This window comes from Monodon monoceros, unplaced genomic scaffold (assembly GCF_005190385.1).
Source record: "Monodon monoceros isolate NGI ecotype Baffin Bay Population unplaced genomic scaffold, NGI_Narwhal_1 Super_Scaffold_4, whole genome shotgun sequence".
In the NCBI taxonomy this organism is placed as follows: domain Eukaryota; kingdom Metazoa; phylum Chordata; class Mammalia; order Artiodactyla; family Monodontidae; genus Monodon; species Monodon monoceros.
Genome location: NW_021703781.1, coordinates 21,157,309 through 21,179,366, shown reverse-complemented (window position 1 = coordinate 21,179,366; position 22,058 = coordinate 21,157,309). Strand labels below are relative to the sequence as shown.

Here is a 22,058-nt window from a genome sequence, read left to right as displayed (position 1 = left end):
CCTCCCGCTCCTCCCACAAGGCGTCTGCGGTCAGGCAAGCGAGTACCTCCTCCGCAGGCCTTGGTGCAGGGTGCCCAGTTCTTGAGTGCCCACTCGTAGGTGTCCGTCTCCTCCAGGAGCACGTTGTTGCTCCCAATAAGGGGCAGCAGGTCCTCGTGGATGACGTACTTGTAGGCCAGGCTGCTGCGGGGGCCACCCTCAGCTGGGGGGAGCACCTGAAGGGAGACAGACGAGGTGGCAAAGGACTGGAGAGCAGGGAAGCAAGGCCAGCATAGGGAGACCGGGGAGGAGGGGTCAAAGGGGAGGATGTGGGGTCAGAAGCAGAACCAGTGAGAGCCAGGAGGGGGCAGCACTGAGCACGCACTGGCGAGGCCTTTCAGACCTGTAGCCACATGGCAAAACTGAGGCTAATACAACCAACTCATGCAGCTCAATATCAAAAAAACAAACAACCCAATCCAAAAATGGGCAGAAGACCTAAATAGACATTTCTCCAAAGAAGATATACAGATGGCAAACAAACACATGAAAGAATGCTCAACATCATTAATCATTAGAGAAACGCAAACCAAAACTACAATGAGCTATCATCTCACACCGGTCAGAATAGCCATCATCATATATACACTACCAAACGTAAAATAGATAGCTAGTGGGAAGCAGCCGCATAGCACAGGGAGATCAGCTGGTGCTTTGTGACCACCTAGAGGGGTGGGATAGGGAGGATGGGAGGGAGGGAGGGAGACGCAAGAGGGAAGAGATGTGGGGACATATGTATATGTATAACTGATTCACTCTGTTATAAAGCAGAAACTGACACACCACTGTAAAGCAATTATACTCCAATAAAGATGTTTTTTAAAAAAAAAAAACAACTCAAGCTAAGCAGCTACTGTGTGCCAGGCCTCAGAACAGCCTGTGTGCCCATCGGTGATTCTCCTTCCCACACACCTAAGTTCCAATGAAGGCAGGAACCATGTCTGCTGGTCTGTCCTGCTCACCAGAGCACCCACACTGCCTGACTCTAGAAGATGGTCTACAATAGAGACTCTTATCACATATAGGACTGCCAATATTTTCTCCCAGTCTGTTCAGGTTATCTTCTCACTTTCTTCAAAACGTCTTTTTTGATGTACAAAAGCTTTCAATTTCCATGAAGACCAATTTATATCTTTTTTGTTGCTGTTGCTCATGCTTTTGGTATCATATCTAAGAATCCAAGATCATGAGATTTATCCCTCTCTTTTCTCCAAGAGTTCTATGGTTTTAGCTCTTGTACTCAGAGCTTTGATCTATCTTGAGCTGATTTGGGTATATGGTGTGAGGCAGGGGTTCAACTTCATTCTTCCGCATGTGCATATCCGGTTGTCCCAGCACCATTAGTTGAAGAGATTCTTCTTTTCCCACTGAATGGTCTTGGTACTCTCGTTGAAAATTAATCAGCCATGGGTGTATGGGTGGACAACAAATATAGGGTGAGTAGGAAGCACATGCTGGACTGAATTAATATGCTGACATCAATAGGCTTCAGACCCTGCCCTCTAGGACCTCCCTGACTAATGAGGGTAGCACCAGGAACAAAGCCTGTAGAAGGTCTCCCTGCCACCAGCCGGTGCCAATAGAGCCCCTCCCGGTCTGGTCTCCTGAGTTAACAATCCCTGCTCCATAAGCCCTGGCTTATGGTCTAGGAAGAGGGGGTGTGGGCAGAGGTGGGCCTCAGCTGGTACAGTGGCCCCATCCCCCTCTCAGGAGGCTGGCAGTGCCAGACAGCACTCCCGGGCCACAGGCCACTGGACTCACCTGCTGGCAAAGCCATAATGCAACTGGATACTGGATGATGGCAGAACGATGGGGGAACCAACCCAGGTCCCTCCAGCTCCTCCTGGGCCCTATTTCTGACCCCGTGTTAAGGAGAACAGACTCCCTGTGTGGGGCACCTCAGATCAGACAGTGAGACAACCATTTCTTTTTTCCTCCTCACTTGCCATCCTCCCAGCCTCGAAGCACAGAGGGCATCTTGGCCTTGCCCAGGCTCCTGAAGACACCAGAACAGGAGGATTTCCACCAGGCCAGCGCTGGCTCAGCAGCAGAGACAGTGAGCTAGGGGATTGGGCTGGGGCAGCAAGCGGGGGGGGGGACGGGTAGGGGCCACCATGCAGGGTGGGGACTCACCAGGACGGCAATGGCTTCCGGCAGGGGCCCACTGGTCTTGAGGCTCTCCTTGGCGTCCTCCACCGCGTACTCCCACTCCAGGCCCATTGCAGTGAAGGTCCGGCTCGTGGCTTCCTTGCCCTTGGGGTTGAGGATGAAGCTGCCTGTGACCTGGTTCTTCACCGCTGGCCATGGGGAGAGGGTCACACAGATTTCTATTCCCCTCCACAGGAGCACCAGCCACACCTCAGGGGTTTCAAGGCCGTCCCAGTGGGCCTCTAGGGGCTCCCTGCCCACCTGTCACTCCTTCCCACCTGAGCCTTTCTCCAGTCCGATGGATCATCCCACTGCCCCCACATAGCACCCCTGCCTCTGGACCCTAGTGCACACCATTCCTCTCACCTTGTCTCCCCTTCTTCCTGCCCGACTAATCTCCACCCACATTTAAGGCTCAGCACAATTCTCCCCTCCTCCATGAAGCCTTCTTTGATTGTCCAGTCCTCAGGGATTTGCCCTCCCTACAACTTCGACAGCAGAGCATAGAGGCTAAGAGTACAGGCTCTGGAGCCAGATTGATCTGGGAAAGTTACTTAGCCTCCCTGTGTTGCCTCAGTTTTACCATCTGTAAAATGGGAATGGTAATTCTACCTAGCTCATAGGGCTGCTGCCCCATGAGGATAATCGCAGTATCCCTTGCCCACCTACCCTGCCATAGGGCTCTTGGGACAATCAAAGGAGTTCATATATATAAAGAACTAGGCAGAGTGCATGGCATGCAGTTGGCACTTAATAAATGGTAGGCACTATTACGGTCATCAAATCAGCACCTGACTTTTAGCACTGTTGCAATTACAGATATCCTGTCTCTCCCATAGCCTGTCAGTGTACCTCCTCCATCTCAGCGTCCTTCGCCCAGCACAGGGCCTGGCATAGAGCCGGAGTATAAAAAATATCTGTTCATTTTTCCCCCTTAAAGTCCCAGTCAGCGAGTAACTCACAACTTGTAACTGAAAGGCGCTGGGTGACCAGCGGGCGGAAGGTGTGTAGCTGCAGGCACCCCAGCAAAGGCCCCCCAGTTACAGCCTCATTCACCCTGGAGGCATCAGGGGTCAGAGAATGGCTGCACAGTGGGACCCGAGCCCCCAGCCAGGTGGGGATGGCAAAGGCTCTGGAGCCCCGGGGTGTCCCCACCTGGTGTAATTATAAGAGCTAAGGATCCAGGGCATGAACCACATGCTGCTTACTCTGCTCCCGCCTCAGTGGGATCCTCACACGCATCCTAAGGTTGGTGCTGTTATTAATCCAGATGGGGAATCAGAGGCCCTGAGAGGGGCAAGGGTTCGTCCTGGACACACAGAGGCTGGTAGCCCAGTTCTCCGGAGGGCCAGCCTCCCTGCTGAGTGGGAAGAGAGACGCCCCCTCCTTTCCCGTGACCTGATCTCTGCCAGCCCCCAGAATCACCAGACCCTCCAGGCTAGAGCTGAGCATCTCCTCAGGCCCTTGTCTGCCTCCGCAGCTCACGACCACTGCTGTCCCTGGTCCCTGGATGTACACCCCGCCTTCCTGGGGGTGGTGGGCTGGAATCTCCACCACCTCCTACCAGCTCTGAGCCCAGGTCCTACCACTGACCCACTCGGTACCTCCAGCAACTCTTTTAACTTCTCGGAGCCTCAATTTCCTCAACTGCAAAATGGGATAACAAGAGGGTTATCATGAGGCTCCGACGAGATAACGAATGAAAAGCGCCAGCGCAAAGGCCCACACACGGTGGGTATTAACAGCACGGCTTGTCTTCCCTTCACTTCCTTTCAGAGTCCGTGACCCCAAATTCCAGGAGCGCCTCACACATTTGGACCAGGGCCTCGGCCTTCACTGCCAAGGCTGCCACCTGTCCCGGGCTTCTCCAGAGAGTACATACCCTGTTAGCGCACGTGTGCACACACACGGGCACACACACATTCACTCCCACATACACATTCTGCACATTTACACCAGGGCCGCTGTGGATCTCACACACGTATAATCACACAACCTGTGCTGACGACAGGTCTCAGTTCTGCTTCCCTCTCCCCCAGGCTCCTGGAGAGCTCTAACCCTCACCCCATAAACACACAGCAAGTGTGCCTGCCCAGAGCCTGCCACAGGTGCTAGGAGCCTCTGCCCCGACCTCCAGGGAAGCCCATCTGCTGCCTACAAGCCCATCTAGCTCCTTGGAAGGGCTGGACATCTGAGCGGGGTTGGGGGGCCGTGGGTGGAAGGGGCTGGCCAGGGGCCCAAGGGGCTGCTGACATTATGGAATCATCTGTAGGGGTGCAGTAGGAGGAGTGTCTGTAAGCAACCATCCTCTTCCAGGGGTAAATGACCTTCTCTCCTTGTCCCTGTGCAGGCGTAATTCTCCACAGCCAGACAGGCAAGTGGGCAGGGAGGCGGCCAAGCCAAAGCCCTCCCGTCTCACACCCCCTGTGCAGAGGTGCAGTTGTCAGGGGTACGGGGTAGAAGATGGGAGACCCAGGCCCAGACTGGCTCACCCCGCAAGTGAATGAGGGCACACAGAGGGCCCACAAGCCACTTCGCGCGTCAGTCTCCCCTTGTGCCTTATGCCTGCTTGGACTACACTCAGGCGCCCTCCAGAGCAGCTTAGGGACTTTTACAGCTGTGCTAATGCAGATGTATTCTCCAGGGAGTGCAAGTTCTCCGGGAAACTTTAAAAATGTTTTGTATTATTTTAATAATAACCTAAAAATATGAAAAGTCAGCACTTTTGTAATATACAAGCTTGCCCAGAGATGTTAGGATTTGGGTTCGTGTTTATGACGAGCTGGTGGCAAGCAGGGTGACTTGGTGGGCACAGTGGGTAAGAGCGGCCTCTGTGACATGCTGAGGCCCAGTGACATCACAGCCCACGTGCCCTCAGTAAGGAGCCTGAGCAGAGATGAGTGTGGGGGAACCCAGCCACAGCCCAACGTGCGGGCAGCGGCCTTTTGCCCACCTGCTCGCCAGGAGCCTCCGCCAAACCATGCTTATGTGTTTTAAATTGAGATATAATTCACATACCAAACCATTCTGCCTTTCAAAGTATGCAATTCAGTGACTGTGCAATCATCACCACTGTCTAATCCCAGAACATTTTCATCACCCCCCCAAAGAAATCTGCCCATGGGGGCTGTGGGCTGGGGGGGGAATCTTCACTGGATCTCCTTTCATACCTTCTGATATTTGAACCATGGAGCAGGTTCCCATTTCAACATGAATAAAAATCAATCAATAAATAAAAAAGTGTTCTCTCGGGCTTCCCTGCTGGCGCAGAGGTTGAGAGTCTGCCTGCCGATGCAGGGGACATGGGTTCGTGCCCCGGTCTGGGAAGATCCCACATGCCGCAGAGCGGCTGGGCCCGTGAGCCATGGCCACTGAGCCTGCGCATCCGGAGTCTGTGCTCCGCAACAGGAGAGGCCACAACAGTGAGAGGCCCGCATACCAAAAAAAAAAAAAAAAAAAAAAAAGGGTTCTCTCCCATTATTCGAACTCATGAAATGCCCTCTGCATTAGAATCCTCTCCTCTGCCCTCCCAGCTCCCCCCACACCCGAGGGCAGGTCCCAGGGCCTGGCTGCCCATCTCCTGGCACCCTGGCACTCACCAATGTGGTGGGGGACCTTCTCCAGCTCCTCAACCTGGATGTGCCTGGCACCTGCTGGGATCTGCACCAGCTTGAGAGCTCCTGCCACAGAGGAAGATCCAGAAAAACCATGAGCATCCTGAGCTGGTAGCCCCACTGCCAGCATCCCCCATCACCCCCTCTCCTCACAGATACCCAGGAACCTCAGTTTCTTTGTCTGTAAAATAGGAATGGGCCCTTCTCCATAAGGTGCTGAGAGGATCACAGTTCATATAGCTTAAGATGCTCTATAAATACTACTGGGCTCTGTGTGTGTGTTAGTTCCTATTATTTGCCACTTTCTTGACCCTCCTTTTCTCTCCTGACTTTCCCTCCCCTCTTTCTTCTCACACTTTAAGCCACTGTAGGAATCTTGATGAAATAGGCCATGAAGATCCAGCATGGGGGGCCCCCGTGATCCTCCCAATCCGAGGCCTGAAAACTAACCTTTCTCAGAGCAATCAACTTTCCCCCAACAAGGAGAGGCATGGCAAAGGTGAAACACTCCCCAAGGGGAAATGAATCTAGTTCATACTAAAGTGTAAAGGACTAATATCTGGCCCTTTTCAACAGCAAGTGTGGCCAGATTGGAGGTGGGGAGGGAAGTCAAGGAACTCTAAGGCACCAGGAGTTCAAAGCAGGAAGCACTTCAGTTAAAAAAAAAAAAAAAAAAAAAGTGAGAGAGAAGAGCAAAAAGGAAATTACCAGTCCAGCCTGGGCCTCATCTACAGATCTGTCTGGACCCTCATTCCCACTAACAGCCTCAGGCCAAAGAGATGGCTGAGTTCCTAGGACAACACAGTGCCAAGCAGGAAATGCTTCTGAGCTCCTGAGCCCAAGTGCAGGCGCAGCACGCCTGGAAAGTGAGGAACCACAGCCGGGGGCAGCTGTGGTCTGAGACAGGCTCCAGGGCGCCCCCCCGCACCAGAACTGTGGCCCGGCTCAAGGAGGGAGGGCCCACCTAAGGGATGGTTCGGGCTCTAGGGACGCTAGCTGGGCCAGAACCCCAGCCCCTCCTGGTCGTCCCCCGGCCCTAACCTGCTCACCTGCCTGCTTGGAGGCCTTGCCCAGAGTCCCCTTCACAGTCCTGCAGTGGGAGTTGTCGCCGCCACAGACCCCACACTTGTCATCTGCCTTCATGGACCCCACCTCCTTGTCACAGCCGACGGGCTGAAGCCAGAGACGGGGTCAGCGGGAAGAGGCTTCCATGCCCCACCACCCCCCCCAGGTCGGCAGCCCCTGGCCCCCTCCTCAGTCCCCAGGCCCTGACAGGAGAGGACCCTGGACCGAGAGGCATTCTTGGAGTCACCGTGTGACATGGGCAAGGTCTTAAACCTGGCCACGCCTCTCCCATCGAATGGGGTTGGGCAGTAACCCTTTTCCAGCATCCCAACGTCATGTTGAGGACCAAGGGGTGTCATGGGTGAGGAAGGGGAGGCAATGCCTGTCTTCCCAGGGAGCAGAAGGAGGCAGTGCAGCCCTCCAGTCTCCCGGGGCAGGCAGAGGGTGGGCAGCCAGGAGGGGGGCACCTACCACGCACTCGCCGCGGGCACAGACGCTGTACGGGTCCCGGTAGCTGCAGCGAGTCCCATCGTGGACCACCTGGTTCATAAAGACCACGTCCCCTGTGTCCTCTGACTGGCAGATCAGCTCACACTTCTGGGCGTCTGTGGGGAAAGGGACCACACTGAGCCAGCTGGGCTCGGAGAAGGTGGGTTGGCCTAGACCGACATTAACACGTGGCCCAAAGAGGAAGCTCCAGGGGCCAGCTCTGGGCAACGGGGTGGGGGGGAGAACTAGGTGTGGAGCTGGGCTTAAAATCCTTGCTGTGTCACTTATGAGCCATGTGACCTTGGGCAAATTATCTGACCTCTCTGAGCCTCAGTTCCTTATTTATTACGCCTGATCAGTAAAATGCCACATCACGTTGTTAAGAAACATCAAGTGATAAAACAATAATAATAATAATAAGCCGACACTTAATGAAAGCTTACTATGTGCCAGGCTTCTAAAACCTTTATACATTCTTACCGTACAACTTTAAATGCTTTTCGTGAATGAACTTAAGTTAAGCCTCTCAATACCCCCAAGGAAGTAGCATTACAGAGGAGGAAACCAAGGACCAGAGAGGTTAAGGAATTTGCTCAAGGCCATACAGCCACCCAGTAAGAGGCAGAGCCAGGATTCTAACCCAGGCAGTCTGGCTTGAGTCCTGCTCTGACCTCTACATACACATCACCAGTCACACATATGATGGTGAATCTTACCATGCTTGCGAACATTAGAAGGCTGCGTGAAAGTAAGGCAGAACAGTGGCCTGTGCTTGGGTTTACAAAATGGAGCGGCAGTGAGGGAAGGAGGGAGATCCTTTCTAGTTCTAACCATCAAATCAAGGCTATTAACGTCCTGCAAGAGTACGTTCCGGAGAACATATGAACACTTGCTGTGTTTCTTAGAAAATGGGAGGTTGGGGCTTAGCTAACTTCCTGGAATTTGTCTAAAAGTCCTGAGAAAACCCAAAGTCCAGCTGCCCCATTGGCCTTGCAGCCCTTCTCCACCCCTGTTGCAGCAGCTTGTGTGGGTCTGCATGGATGTGCAAGGCTTCCAAAGCAAAATTTGTAAGGAACCATCTGGCTCCAGGGTCCTCATCCCTGGGCTCCCGGGATACCTGGTGACGTCTTGCCCCAGCACTCAGGACTCAAGTCCGGAGCCACAACATCCAATACTACTTTGGATTTCATGCAGAGGGGGAGTCATATTCCTGGCGGGACCTGGGCCAGGGGCTAAGGGGTGGGGGGCTGCAACCTTCCCAAAGACAGGCAGGACCCTGACCAGTGCACCCCAGGCAGGTGGGTTTCTGGGCAGCCCTGGAAGCCAGCCGACAGGGGCACGGGAGTGGTGAGCTCCCCAGGCTAGGAGGAGTCTAAGCAGGGAGAAGACACTCCCTACAAGCATGTTCTGGAGGGGTCTGTGCACTGGCGGGCAATACACAGGCCTCCAAGGTCCCTTCCAACTTGAAGGCTGTCATTCTAAACGTGAGCTGAAGATGGAGCGCGTTGCAATTGATACTCTGGAACCAGGGCTACGAAGAGGTGGCCCTGGGCTCAGGAAAGGCCATTCTGATCGGCGCCGTCTGATGCCGAGGGCTACGTGGTAGGGGGTAAGCGTCAGGCTATGGAAGGACCATGGAGAGGCCGGCAGGGGAAAGTAGACTGAGAGGACTGTTAAAGGCCCTTCCAGCCTGAAGGCATGAATCCAGCCCTTCACTGGGTTCTCTCTGCCGCTGCGAGAGCCATCACTAGAAATGCTCCAAAACAGATAGGCACTGGCTTGGCCCCAGAATTCAGACCCTCCGCTTGAGTCCTGAGACCTGTGTCCAGGGTAGCCTATAGGGGGTCAGTAGGAGGATCCCCCAGACTCCCATCGGCCTGACTTTCAAATCATTTTCATTAACTACTGAAACAGTAGCACCATCAGTAAAACCTAAAAACATGGTATGTAATAGGACAAAGCTTCTCAGGAGCAAAGCAAGGGGCACCCGCACCTGTACCGGGCCTTCCGCACAGGTAAGGACATGTCCGAAAGGCACCAACCCCGACAGCCAGCACTGCTGCCAGCCGGTACCTCTGGGCCAAGTAACCCTTGCTCAAGACATTGTCCTTGCATCGGACAGAAAACGGTCAGCATAAGCATACAGATCAAGGATGGTTGTGATGAGGACTGTGGCTCCCCCAACGCACACAGCGCAAAGGCCTGCACAAAGGCGCATGGCAAACTTGCTGACTGCAATATCCCTTTTGGTGCCACCGCTGTCCCTCCACCTTCACTGGTGGGCCAGGCCTGGGAAGCCCTGCCTGGGAAGACATGGACTCAGCAGATGGCCAAGGCCACGGGGTGGGCGTGGGGAGCAGGACTCCACTCACCGTCGTCCGGCTCGTAGGGGATCCAGCTGTGCTTGGCATTCTGGTGGACGTAATAGGAGTTGCGCTTGGCGCACTGCTGGGCCCGGAAGTCCTCGTAGGGTCCCGGACACTCCTCGCCGTTGCAGACCTGGTACTGGAACGTGGGCCCCGAGCACAGGCGGCCTCCATAGGCTGGGCTGGGACGAGCGCAGAGAGACCGTGCTGGCTGGAAAGGCTCGGGGTGGGGGCAGGCTTCCCACATGGTGACCTGGGGTAGCCCAGCCTTTTAGAGCAGCATAAAAAGGGGCTCCACTAACTTACAAACTAGAGAGGAACCCTCACTGTGAGGACTGCTGAGCTCAGAGCCTTGTGGTCCCTTCAGGCATATGCCACCTATTGTGTGTGTGTGTGTGTGTGTGTGTGTGTGTGTGTGTGTGAGATGGGGGAGAGGAGAGAATGAGCAAAAGAAAGGGGGCAAAGGATGGGGGGAGGGAGAGGGAGGAAGACAGGAGGGAATGACTAACCCCCTCCAGCTGGGCTAGAAGAGAAATCAATCTGATTCATCTTTGTATATTCTTTCAGCCTTACACAGCTCCTGGCACATGGTAGGCCCTCAATAAATGACTCAGCTGCTCCTACTTGCATCCACTTCCATTTAATATCATAATAAACCGCGGAGTGGTAAAAGAGACTTGGATTTGGAGTAAGAAGACCCGGCTAAATCTAACCCCAAGTCTTGCTGTCTTAACTTCTGCTTTAAAGGAGGGACCATAACACTTCTTATTTTACCTACCTCCTGGTGTGCCTGTGAAGAATAAATTTTAAAAAGGTATTTAAATCTGTACTCTCTTCCCCATTAAATTAAAAGGATCCGGTAAGATTATGGATACAAAGTACCCAAGTGAACAAGGTTACTGGAACTCTGCTCAGAGATGCTGGGAGGATTACATGGGTTTACGCATGGAAGTGCTTAGCACCCCACCTTGCACAGAGAAAGTGCTCCGTGCACTGGGGTAATTATAGCAGCAGCTGTCCTTTATTAATCTGTGCTGGGCATGGGCATGGTGCTGAGACTGCATAGATTATACTTCATTTAAGCCTCATAAAATAAAAAGTTATTATCGTAGACGAGTTCAATAAATGGGGATAACTATCTCTCATGACTGGGAGGTGGTCTATCCAGAGTGGGCATCACCGTGCCTTTCTTTAACCTGGCTTTCCTACCCCCAACAGGTTGAAGGCTGTTCATTTCGTCTCATATTTGTAAAGGGTCAGTACACAGGAATAGGCTGCTCCAGGGGGCACGGAGCGTCCCATCCCTGGAGGTACACAGCAGAGTATGAAGGACCACTCCTGAGGATGCTGGAGGGAGGGTGACCACCCCCGAGCCTCTGTGATCCTAGGACCCTGCCATTCTGAGGTCCCCATCGCATCACTCAGCACTGTGAGGGGTGGGACCGGCCCTGCCCCACAGAGGTTCAGAATCACTGAACGTGGAGACAGCTGACCCACACGGCCGGCCCCAGCCAGCCCCCATCTCTCATGAAGCTGTTCTAAGCAGGCTGCTTCAGCGTGGGAGACGGAGGCCATCAAAAGCTGGTGCTCAGAGGTTCCAAAACCATGGGAGGGGGTCCCCATAGAGGGGATAAATGGGAGAAAGAGATTATTCCCCCAGAATGCTGACATATGGGTAGGGGGTAGTGAGGGGGGGGGACTTGATGTTAGAAAGAGATAAGTTAAGAAAAATTGAAGGAAGTTTTGCTTCAGGTAGTAGGAAACAGACTTGGGGAATTTATCCTCCCAAGACATGGCTAGTGAACATTTAGACCAGTGTTTTCTCAAAGTTTAGCTGGAGGATGAGGGTCACAGGAGGGCTTGTTAAACTGGCCAAGCCTTGGGCCCACCCAGATTCTTCGCAGACGAGAATCTGAGAATCACTGGTTCGGACCCATTCTCAGATGTCAGTCAGACACAAAGGGAGATGTCAGACCCAGGTGGAAGTGGTTTGGCGCCCCCAACAATTCTGGGCCGTCATCCACTGGAATACGTACACAGCCACCTGCAGGGGACCTTCTTTCTTGTGCCCTGCCCCCCAGCGACTCCCTCTCCAACCCCCTCGGGCCCCTGCCCTGCCCACCTCAGCCAAGTGCACTCACGGGGGATTGTCACAGCTCCGGCTACGGGATCGAACCCCGCCCCCACACGACCGTGAACATGACCCGAACTTAGTCCAGGAGCTCCAGCCTCCATCCTGGCCATAAGTCTGCTCCGGCGACTTCCAGATGCAGTGACCTTTGAAGCACCACTGGGATGGAGCAGAGGGTGCGAGGTCACCCTAGGGCCACCGCTGCCTAGCCTGCCATAGAAAGTGCCCAACCGGGCACACGGCACAGCTGGCAGGCACCACGGGTGAGCCCAGAAAAAGGAACGTTAAGAGCACAAGCCTCAGGGTCACACAGAATCCCAGCCCTACCATGCGCTGAGGGACCTTCAACAAAGGGCTCCCCTTTCTGATCCTATTCCTCGACTGTACCACGGGGATAACAGCACCTGCCCACAGGGCTGCTGTGAGCATTCCATGAGATAACACCTGGCACACACAGCCCTCCAAAAACGCAGATGGTATTATTCATGGTGACAATAGCTGTGCCATTATTTGGTTTACCACCCCCAGAGAAACAAAGGGCTGATAAGGGAGAGAAGACACAATCTTCCCACACAATCTAGAGTTGGTCTTGGCTCCATCAGCATCCAGGGGCCCCAGGCAGGTATGTTCATGGGAGGGAAGCCAGCCACCCGGGAGGTCCATCCATGCAGTGGAGGGAGCATATGCCTCAAGTCCAGAAGGCCTGGGTTTGAATCCCAGCTCGGCCACTACTAGCTATGTGTGTTTTGGCACAGCTTCACCTTGCTGAGCCTCAGTGTCCTTGCCTGTTAAATGGGACTGTTCTAAGAACTGAAGGCAGCAACACTGACAAAGCCCTCAGCACAAGGCCAGGCACAAAGGAGGGCTCAACCAAAGTCAACCCCCTTCCCTTTTCCTGTAGGGCCATAGGTAGGAAATACAGCAAAGCTCTCTGGGTCTTTTTCAAGAGATAACTCAGTAGTTCTCAGCCTTGGAGTCACTTGGGGAACATTTAAGAACTCTGGGTGCCTCAGCTTCACCCCAGACTGAGTCAGACTCTCTAGAGGTAGGGATTTTTAAAAGGAGTGGTAATTTTTAAAAGAAGCACTATACAGTTGACCATTGAACAACTCAGGGGTTAGGGGTGCCTGCCCTCTGCAGTTGAAAATCTACATATAACTTATAGTCGGTCCTCCATATCCATGGTCTGCATCCACAGATTCAACCAACCACCGATTGGTAGTATTGTGGTATTTACTGTTGAAAAAAACAAATCCGCATATAAGCAGGCCCATGCAGTCCTAACCTGTGTTATTCAAGGGTCAACTGAAATTTACAGACCATAAACTTCACTCATTTCAAGTGTACAATTCAATGACTTTTCATAAACTTACAGCATTTGGCAACCATCACCACAATACAATTTTGGAACATTTCCACCATCGTAAGAGATATCTTGTGCCCGTTTGCAGTCACTCCCTGTTCTGGGGTGTGGGGGATTTTAAAGCTCCCCAGATGGTTCTAATACGCAGACAAAACTGAGAGCCATTGATTAACTCTTATGTGAAATTGTGATAGGAGAGGGCCTGGAAACTCGAACACACCTGGAGCAGGTAGACCCGAGGCTCCAGGATAATAGCCCTCCAGGTTTGGCCCACCGGGCCTGTACAAGGCCATGGGAAGCCCCACACATCTGTGAAGGGACAGACCATTTATAGATGAGAATGGGAAGAACAGATAAGGGCAGAGGGTAAAGGGCAAAGGACAGGCTGCTGGGGGCAGCACCGTGCTTCTTCCCAGCCCTCTCATTTGCTTTGACATGACTCACAACTTCACAACAACCTGAGGAGCGGGAAGGATGCTTGGTCAGGGCTCAGCAGGGGTCAAAGAATGGACCAAGGTCACCACACAGAAATGGGGGCGGGGGAGCAGGGCCAGCGATAGAGCAGAAGTGGGTTTCAGACCTCAGCTCAGGGCTCTCAGATCCGGGGTCCTCCTGACACTCACACACGCAAGAGGGTGCAAGAGGGTGCACACCCCAGGAAGTACATGAAAGGGCAGGTTTGGGGGGGAGGGGTAAGAGACAGCATGGTGGGCGGGGGGAGCAGGCAGAACACCTGGAATCTTCCCTTCACCCCTTCTCAGCCAGTCACCCTCTGCCTGACCTCCACAAGTTCCCTAACCTGCCTGGGCTGCATTCTCCTCAAGTGGCAGTAAGCATTCCTGCCGACGGGCTGGGAGACAAGGCCAAACTCTGCTGCTGTAGAAGCCAAGGACTGTGGTGCCATAGAGGAGAGGGCGTGTGTGTGAGTTCTTGCGAGGACTCCCTGCCCATCTGCCCGCACGCGAGGCTGGCTCCTGTCCTCAGCCCTCCCCCAGCCCCCCACCACGCATTCGTATCCACACTCGGCAGCAAGGTGGGTCTCCCGTGGGGCCTGCACCCCAGGAAGGCGTTCCTGCTGCAGCCCCCGGTCCGCAGGTACCTTGCCTGGCGCGCACTCCGTCCCGTCCAGCGGGGGCCCCTTCTTGGTCTTGCAGAAGTAAGGGTTGTCAGGATGGCTGCACCACAGCTGCTTGCAGGCCTCGAAGGTCCTGAACTGCACGGCAAGTTCAGAGTCACTGGGCCGGACTAGCTCCCCAGCTCTGACGAGTTATCCGGGGGCAAAGGACAGTGACAGAGCGAGGGGAGGGTGTGCTGGGCATTGGGGCCAGAACACTGCGAGGGGGGCAGGAGGGGCCCGTCTAGCCAGAGCCCCGCGCGCACACAAGCTCGACCCCACCACAAGAGCCACTGGCCTCAGCGACCCCTCCTCTCTCCAACAGGGCACCGAAGAGAAGGCACCAGCCACAGCCCACACGCCTCTGGTCTCCCTCCCCAGGCCTCTCTCCCTGCCTTTGCAGAGGCCACTCTGTGACTGAGCAGGGACCAGGGTTTGAGGCTCTGGGGAGGCTGGGTCCACTGATACCCCCTGAGCTCTGTGCATGTGGAGGGCTTTGAGAGGGCTGCCAGTCTAGCCCAGGCCCTGCAGCACCCAGACAAGGTCAGGACTCCCACCCCCCTCTAATCTCACCCAGCCACACCAGAGGTTGGCACCCTTCTGTTTCAGACTGTCCAGGAAAGCCCCAATTTCCTTCTCTCCTATCATCCCCTGCTGGCCAGACTAGCGTCCTACAAACACAGCATCTGGGCACTGAAACCCCGTATCCCAGCTGTTTCTCCACTCCCAGAGCAGAAACCAGTTGTCCCACTGTGGCCTGGGCAGTGAGCAAGGTGGCCACACACAGGGCCTTCTGGTCCTGCAGAGCTGAGGAGGGGGCTGCATTCCTGGATGGGGGCGGTTTGAGGTACTCGAGGCGTCAAGGCCTGACCCCTCAGAGAGCCCCCTGCCCTGGGATGTCCATGTCTCTGAGGCTCCACCTGGGCCCTGGCTAGCAGCTGTTCAATTCTCTCCTAGGTGGCTCTAGCTGATCACCAGGCTCCAGGCTCTCCCCTGCCCTGTCCTGCAGAGTAGGGACAGGGCTCTGCTCCCTTGTATCTATCTCCTCAAGTATGGGATGGGGGTGGGGGAGGGGTGGGGAAGCATGCAATTGACCCCCTGGAGAGAGGTTATATGGGGCACACGAGAACTTTACCAGTGTGGGAAGTCTGCCCAAAACATCCTCCAAGTGCCCAAAGAGCAGAGGGTGGCAAGTATTTCTCCACCAGGCCAGAGCCCAGCACCTGATCTGACACATGGGCCACCTGACTGATAAACTCCCCCGGTGACCAGCCCAACCAGGATCCCAGCGGGGGCCCACCCTCTCTGTTCTACTCTGTTCCCGTCTTTCCAGGCATTCTCCAGCCACCACACACGCTGGCCCCCCACCCCTCTGTGGGACTGCGTGGGGCGGGGATATGGCAGAAAGTGGCAGGGCCTGGGCCCTGGTCACCCTGCCTGGGCTAAGGTGCCCTGTGAATGACCAGCCTGCATCCCAGGAGGACCTGACCTGGCATCCAGCTGGCAGAGGCCATGGGAACTCACCGCTGAGCAGGTGTGGTACCCAGTGCCGAAGTCAAAGCGGCACTGCTCGTCCATTGAGTAGTCAATGCCGGGCAGCTCCGGGGGTCGGGGCCAGGCGGGTGCAAAGGGATCATCAAGGAGGCAGTCATAGGAGCTGCCGGCAGAGGCAGGGAGGTGAGCAGGGTGGGGACAGGAATTCCCAAGCTCTCCCTTCCCAGAGGAGGGGGTGTTAACCAAGCAAGGAAGGCCTGCAGGAATCTGCCCCCGCCGCCCTGTGCCAGGAGCTGTGTTGTCCAGGGAGGACGGGCTGCCCTGCCCTCCCCTCGCTTCCACCCACGACCATGTCTGGGAGCTCCAGGGCAAGGGGACCTAGGACTGCGGTTAGGCACTCAGCTTGTGGCTTTCTTACGGGGCCTGTTTTGCCCGCATTACAGAGACACATCATGGCCCAGATTAAGGGTTGGCTCGTGGACAATTTGAGGGCTCACTGCACTGACAGAAGAAGACAAGTCAGCCCGCCGTGCAGGACGTACACTGGGCGCTGGCCGGCTGCTGCGTGAGGTTAGAGACAGTATCTCTGCCGGCACCCATCCCGCCCAAATCCACTCTGCGCCCATTCTCGGCCTTGAGCTCCTGAGTCCAATGCTTGTCCTGGGCCTCCACGTCCCCGGAGCCCCAGAAGCTGACCAGCAAACCCAGAATTGAGCATGTGTCAGGAGTAGGATGGTGTTAGGAGGGAAGATGACTTGGGGGAGATGGAGTGGCAGGCCGCTTGCTCCCCATCCGGGCCCAGAGGGTGGAGGTGACCTACGGGAGGTAGCGGCTGAGTTCCAGCTTGCTGCAGTGGGACCAGTGGAAGCGGTGGAAGGCAGCCTGCACCAGGGGCGCCATGACACTGCCCAGGCCGGTCTCATCTGCGCAGCCATTCCCCTGACCATCGTGCTCCATGCCGAGCCTAGAGGGTGGGGGAGGACAGAGGGGAGCCCTCAGTCATGCCCAGGGAGCCCACCCCTGGGGAGATGAGCAGGCGGGCCTGAGACCCTGCCCTGACCAGGCTTCAGACTGTGACTTTTGGCCTCAGTTTCCCCACCATGCAGTGGAGAGGGCCACCCCTCTGGATGGAAGCTGAGACCCCACCTGGCCCCCAATGGGGCTGGACTCATTCTGCCCTCCTGACCCCTCCTCAAACCCTACGCATGTCCTCACAGTTTCCGAGGTCAGCTCCAGCGCCACTCTGGCCCCAGGACACCTTTCCTGGCCGCCCTCCCTGTGGGCTGCCCTCCCACAGCAGGGAACGCCTGTACCACCGTTAACAACTCACACGCCATGCACTGTCTTCCCTCCAGACCCAAGGTCTCACATGCAAGGACCAGTTTCATTCTGTTCAGTTCGACCTCCCTTACTGCGCCCTCCCTGGGTGCCAGCCTCCTTAACTTCTCCTAGACCCCGTGGTACCCAGCACAGAGCTTTGTGTGTGGTACCTACCTGCCGTGATGATAGTTTAAATGTAAAAGTTTGCTCTTTCTAGTTAGTATTTAACGCCAAAGCCCAAAGGTTCTAAATTCTTAAACACTCCCAGGCGTCTGCATTTGGCCTTGACCACTAGACAGACACATGGGCCTCTAAGCTGGACCTTGTCTCTCCATAGGGAGGGGCTCTGTGAGTGAAGAGTGGACATGCTCCGCCCCCCCACGTACAGGAAGACAAACTCCTGGCCCCAGGACGTGTGGAAGCATTGGCTGCCGGGGCAGGAAGGGACCGCAGACGTTTCCCTGGTGTCAGCCCCCGTGTTGCAGATGAGGAAACGGAGGCCCCAGAGGGGAGGTGCTACCCACCCAGCGAGGGGCAGGGCAGGGGCAGGCAGACGCAGAGAACAGCCCTCACTCTGTGTGTGGGCCGGGGGCGGGCAAGCCGGGGGCGGGCCCCGTAGCTCTGCCCTTGTGGACAGACAAGGCCAGGAGACGTGACTGTGACACGTATATGTCACCACCAGACACTGGATGGTGGATTATTTGTTTTCTCCCAGCACGTAGCTTCTTGCGTGCTTTTCTGTCCCATTCTCCACTGCAGCCCTATTTCTAGAACAGGGCCTGGCACACCGCAGGTGCTCAAGAAATACTGGTTGAATGAATGAATGAACATGCTCTAAACCAAATCCGGGCCCGAGGATCACACAAGCCCGCCACCCGCTTGGCCCGAGGCCTGGGTCTAAGTGCCCCTGTTGATGATGGACTCAGGCCAGGGCTCCATTGCGGAGCACTGGGAGGGCCTTGAGGTGTGGCTGAGATGGAGGCATAGAGGCCACCCAGAGAGCAGAGAACCGCCTATAAGGCGACACTGCTACTGGCCTGCCAGAGGCAGGGCCACATCTGGTCTCCCAAGGCCCTGGATTTGGGGCTGGGCCCAAGGCAGGCCCAGAATTGCTGTCTGGGCCCCAGGGCTCCATCCCCGTCGGGGCAGCTCCTCTGGCATCTCCCTGGACACTGGGAAGGGAGTCCCAACTGGGGTGAAGCTTCCCACACCCGCAGACCTCCGCAGAGCTCAAGGCACAGCTCGCCTCTCAGTGCCACTTACACGTGGCCAGTCTCGTGGGCCACCACGAAGGCCGAGGAGAAGCCATCTTCGTGGTTAAGGGCACAGCTTCTCAGGGGGTGGCACATGCCAGTAACAGGCGCGTACCCTGCCAGGGAGAGGGAGAGAGGGCAGAGAGAGAGGTCATGTGCAGGTGAGGTAGGACTCGACGAGGTCTGTGCCGAGCCAGCTACCGCAGGGACGTCCGGACCTGGTCACCACCGGAGGGTCCCTGGAGGAAGAAGGATCCTTCCAACGCGCCCCCCGTGTGTACGCACCCGCAGTACAGCTCCTGGGCCAAGCTGCCCCCACGTCCTAAGGCTTGCCGCCCTCCCTCCTGGCCTGCAGCTCTCTGTGCCTGTCGGCCCCGAGCCTGCATACAGCCAACTTCCGAGCTGCATCCCTCCAGTCAGTCCGCTGGTGAGTCAACAAACAAGCTCCAAATGTGTCTATGCGGGGTAGCAGGTGGCACCGTGTTAGAGACTACGGGGAAAACAGGCGCGAGCCCGCATCCCCCCAGCACACCCACACACCGGAGGGGCAGACGGCTTAGCAGGGAGACTAGGGGTCACGAGGTCAGCCTAGGTGTGGGCCTGCAGGGCCGGAGTTCAAGTAGCACAGAGGGGTGTGTGGGGTGGCTGGGGGGAAGGGCTCTGACCGAAGGGGTTGAGCGGGACCAGGGAATGACTTACGGGGGCCTAGAGCTGGGCCTGGAGGACAGGCGAGAGACTCTGGCGAGGTGGGGGGCAGGCAGGGGGAGGGGAGGACACGGGCAAGGTGCAGACACAGCTGCACAGGCCTCAGGAGCCGCGGGCAGTGCAGGGGGCCGGCACGTGGCACTGAGTAAGCAGCTTTGTGTGCGAGGCCCGTGATCTACGGGGGCTGCTTCCCCGCCTCCCCAGGGCCCGTAATCAGCTGGGAGGGCAGCCTGGGCTGAGGAAGGAGGGGGAGATGGTAGAGAGCGCTCCCTGCCTCGGGCTTTCAGCCAACCATGACCAGATAGCTATTCCCTGTCTTCGGAATTGCTGAAATCCTCTCTTATTTGAGATGGTTTTGGGGGTGTAACGAGCAGCTGTGGTGAGAAGGCTTCTTGGGTCCCGATTGTCCTGGAGGTCTGGATGTACTCTACAGGGCATGCAAGTACACACGTGTATGTGTGTCTCTTTGCACACGTGTCTGTGTGTCTGCACATGTGTGTCTGTACACACGTGTGTCTGCGTGTAGGTGTGTAAATCTGTTTGTGTGTGTACAAGCCTGCCTTTGGGGCTTCAGGGATTCAGACAAGCAGCCCTTTTGGTAGAGGCTGCCTCTCTTCTAGCATCAAACCAGAAAACACTACAAAGCCCTCAACTTGGAGCCTGGAGATCCCGTCTGAGTCTCAGCTTTGTCACCTCTCTGCTGTGAGGCCTAGGCAAGCCTTGTTGCCACTCTGTGCCTTGGTTTCCCCATACAGAAACCTGGGGGTGATCAAAGCTTCCTATGTCTGCAGAGCGCTTTCAGCCATCCTCTGTCACAGACATGGGATGCATCCCTCAGCCCTTTTAGCAGCCCGGGAATGGAGGAAGGCAAATACTACTATTTCTCCCATTCCACAGTTGGGAGATCTCAGGAGATGAATGAGTTTGGATCGCCAGGCTGGAGAGGCATGGGTCTGTGGGTAGAGCAGGGCCTTCCTTTCTGAAGTCCACACCAGCCCCGCCCTAGGTGCCCCATGGCCTGCAGTGAGCACAGAAGGATACAGTGTGGGCAGAAGCATCTTGAGGATCACTGAGGTCTTCGATCAGCCAGGCTCCGGGATGGTGATCACAGGGCCTAGGGCCTGACTCACAGCGACCTGCAGGCTCAACCAAGGCAGCAGGGACCAGGGCGGGGCCCCTTCACTTCCCCTGGCCCCCGAGAAACCATTCCAAAGCTCGCCTACCTGTCCGGCCAGGTCCTGTCTCCAAAGTCCCAAGGATCTTTTGTTGTCAGAAGACCTGGCCCTAGAGGCAGCCTTGGCCTCTGCCCTGCAGCTGCACACACCTGGCCACGGCAAATACAGTACCTTGCGTACCTGAGGGCCCAAAGTCCTGCCGGGTGAGGAAGACGACGTGGTCGTGGTGCTCCGCGTGGCCGGGGTCCTGGCGCTGCTGAGACCGCGCCCAGCGACACACCTGCTCCAGGCTGCGAGAAGGGTTCCCACGCTCGATCAGGCTCAGGGACTGGGGGGCCAGAGAGCAGAGTGCCGGTCAGAGCCCACGGACTGCAGCAGGCACCCTGCGCTGTGCTCCCAGCAGCAGGGGACACGGAGGCCCGCAGGACGGCAGGGCCTGCCCCAAGGTCACCGCTGTCCCGGCTCCGGCTGCCACTGGCACACAGCCCCGTTCCGTTTTAGGGAACGTTCCTGTGCCAAGCCCTGTGCTGGGGCACCTGTCTGCTGAGAACTCACATTATTGCTAATTCCTCAAGTAACCCACAGGCAGCTGCTGCACTGAGCATCTCCGCTATGCAGTCATTGTCATTAATCTCCACAACAGCCCCTAGAGGAGAGTTCTGTTTTTACTCCCGTATGGGGGAAAACAAGCAAGCAACAGAGCCCAGAACCCCCGGCCACAGCCCTAGCAGGACTTGTCTCGGTCACTGGCCCCCCCTCTAAGCCCCACTTTCCCCACCGATTCATGGAGCAGGACCTCCAGCTAGCTGTAGGGGTTGAGGACTGTCCATTTACCCGATTGGAGGGAATTCATAAGTCCCCGCTTACCAACCCCAGATGCCTCCGCCACTGAAACCTCAATTCTAATGGTTTGGGGGTTCTAATTTTGGAAACAAAATGTTTCCTAGATGCTGTTATCCCTCCCCGATACCTTAGCTGGTCTGATGCTCTGGCCCCCCCACCCCTTCTCCCTCAAACACTGCCTGTTGACACGGGGGTTTACCTGTCGGTAGCCAACCATGATCAAGCGGACAAGGGCGATGTTTATGTGGACCCCCAGGGACTCATCGTGGTAAATCTCATCCACCTTCAAGAAGAGATGAGCGTGTGGTGTTAGGGGAAGCAAGAGTTCATTGAAGGCCCACTGCATGCCAGGTATCTGACACGCTACCCTACTTCACCCTTACCACGGCTATCTGGCAGGCATTCCTATCCTCAGACGAAGAAACTGAGGCAGAGGGAGGCAAGATGACCTGCCCAAGGACACACAGCTAACAAGCTGCACAGCTGGTTTTCAAATCCTGGCCCACCAAATTCCAACACTGAGCTCTTTCCACGAAGCCAAAGCATGAGGGGACCTGGTCTCAAACCCAACAACTCGGATGGAATCTTGTCTTTTAATATCTCTGAAGAGTCCTTCCAGAAATGTCACCCAGCTCAGGTCACTCATCCTCACAGCCCTGTGTACCTTTCCAATTGCCTCTGGAATCATCTGTGTGCTCTGCAGTGCCTGGGCACTCCTCCAGGGCAAATCCAGGAGGAAAGGGCTCTAGGGCCTTGGACCAGCAGCATCAGCGTCACCTGGGGCTCGTTAAAAATGCAGAGTCTTGGGCCCACCTCCTGAGTCAGAGTCTGAGTTAGAACAAGATCCCCAGTGATACTCAGGCACGGTCAAGTTTGAGGACAGGAGCAGTACATTGGATTATTCCCTTCTCCCACAGGCTCAGGGACCTTTGGGGCAGT

General features: G+C 55.9%; 1 protein-coding gene across 8 annotated transcripts in view; it reads right to left on the bottom strand.

The window, feature by feature from the left end:
- The window catches only part of ADAMTS14 (ADAM metallopeptidase with thrombospondin type 1 motif 14), a 92,122-nt gene that overhangs the window by 9,599 nt on the left and 60,465 nt on the right, over positions 1-22,058 (bottom strand). For 4 of the 8 annotated variants that reach the window (XM_029245610.1, XM_029245615.1, XM_029245616.1 and 1 more), the window contains exons 5-17: positions 21,319-21,402; positions 20,448-20,604; positions 18,407-18,512; positions 16,644-16,787; positions 15,854-15,986; positions 14,315-14,428; positions 11,863-12,011; positions 9,728-9,903; positions 7,338-7,471; positions 6,851-6,974; positions 5,787-5,867; positions 2,173-2,336; positions 47-215 (exon numbers count right to left, since the gene is read on the bottom strand). In XM_029245610.1, coding sequence (XP_029101443.1) covers positions 47-215; positions 2,173-2,336; positions 5,787-5,867; positions 6,851-6,974; positions 7,338-7,471; positions 9,728-9,903; positions 11,863-12,011; positions 14,315-14,428; positions 15,854-15,986; positions 16,644-16,787; positions 18,407-18,512; positions 20,448-20,604; positions 21,319-21,402 — 1,735 coding nt within the window. The remainder of the gene's footprint in view (positions 1-46; positions 216-2,172; positions 2,337-5,786; positions 5,868-6,850; positions 6,975-7,337; positions 7,472-9,727; positions 9,904-11,862; positions 12,012-14,314; positions 14,429-15,853; positions 15,987-16,643; positions 16,788-18,406; positions 18,513-20,447; positions 20,605-21,318; positions 21,403-22,058) is intronic. The other 4 variants (XR_003797058.1, XM_029245612.1, XM_029245613.1 and 1 more) reach the window with 4 other exon arrangements.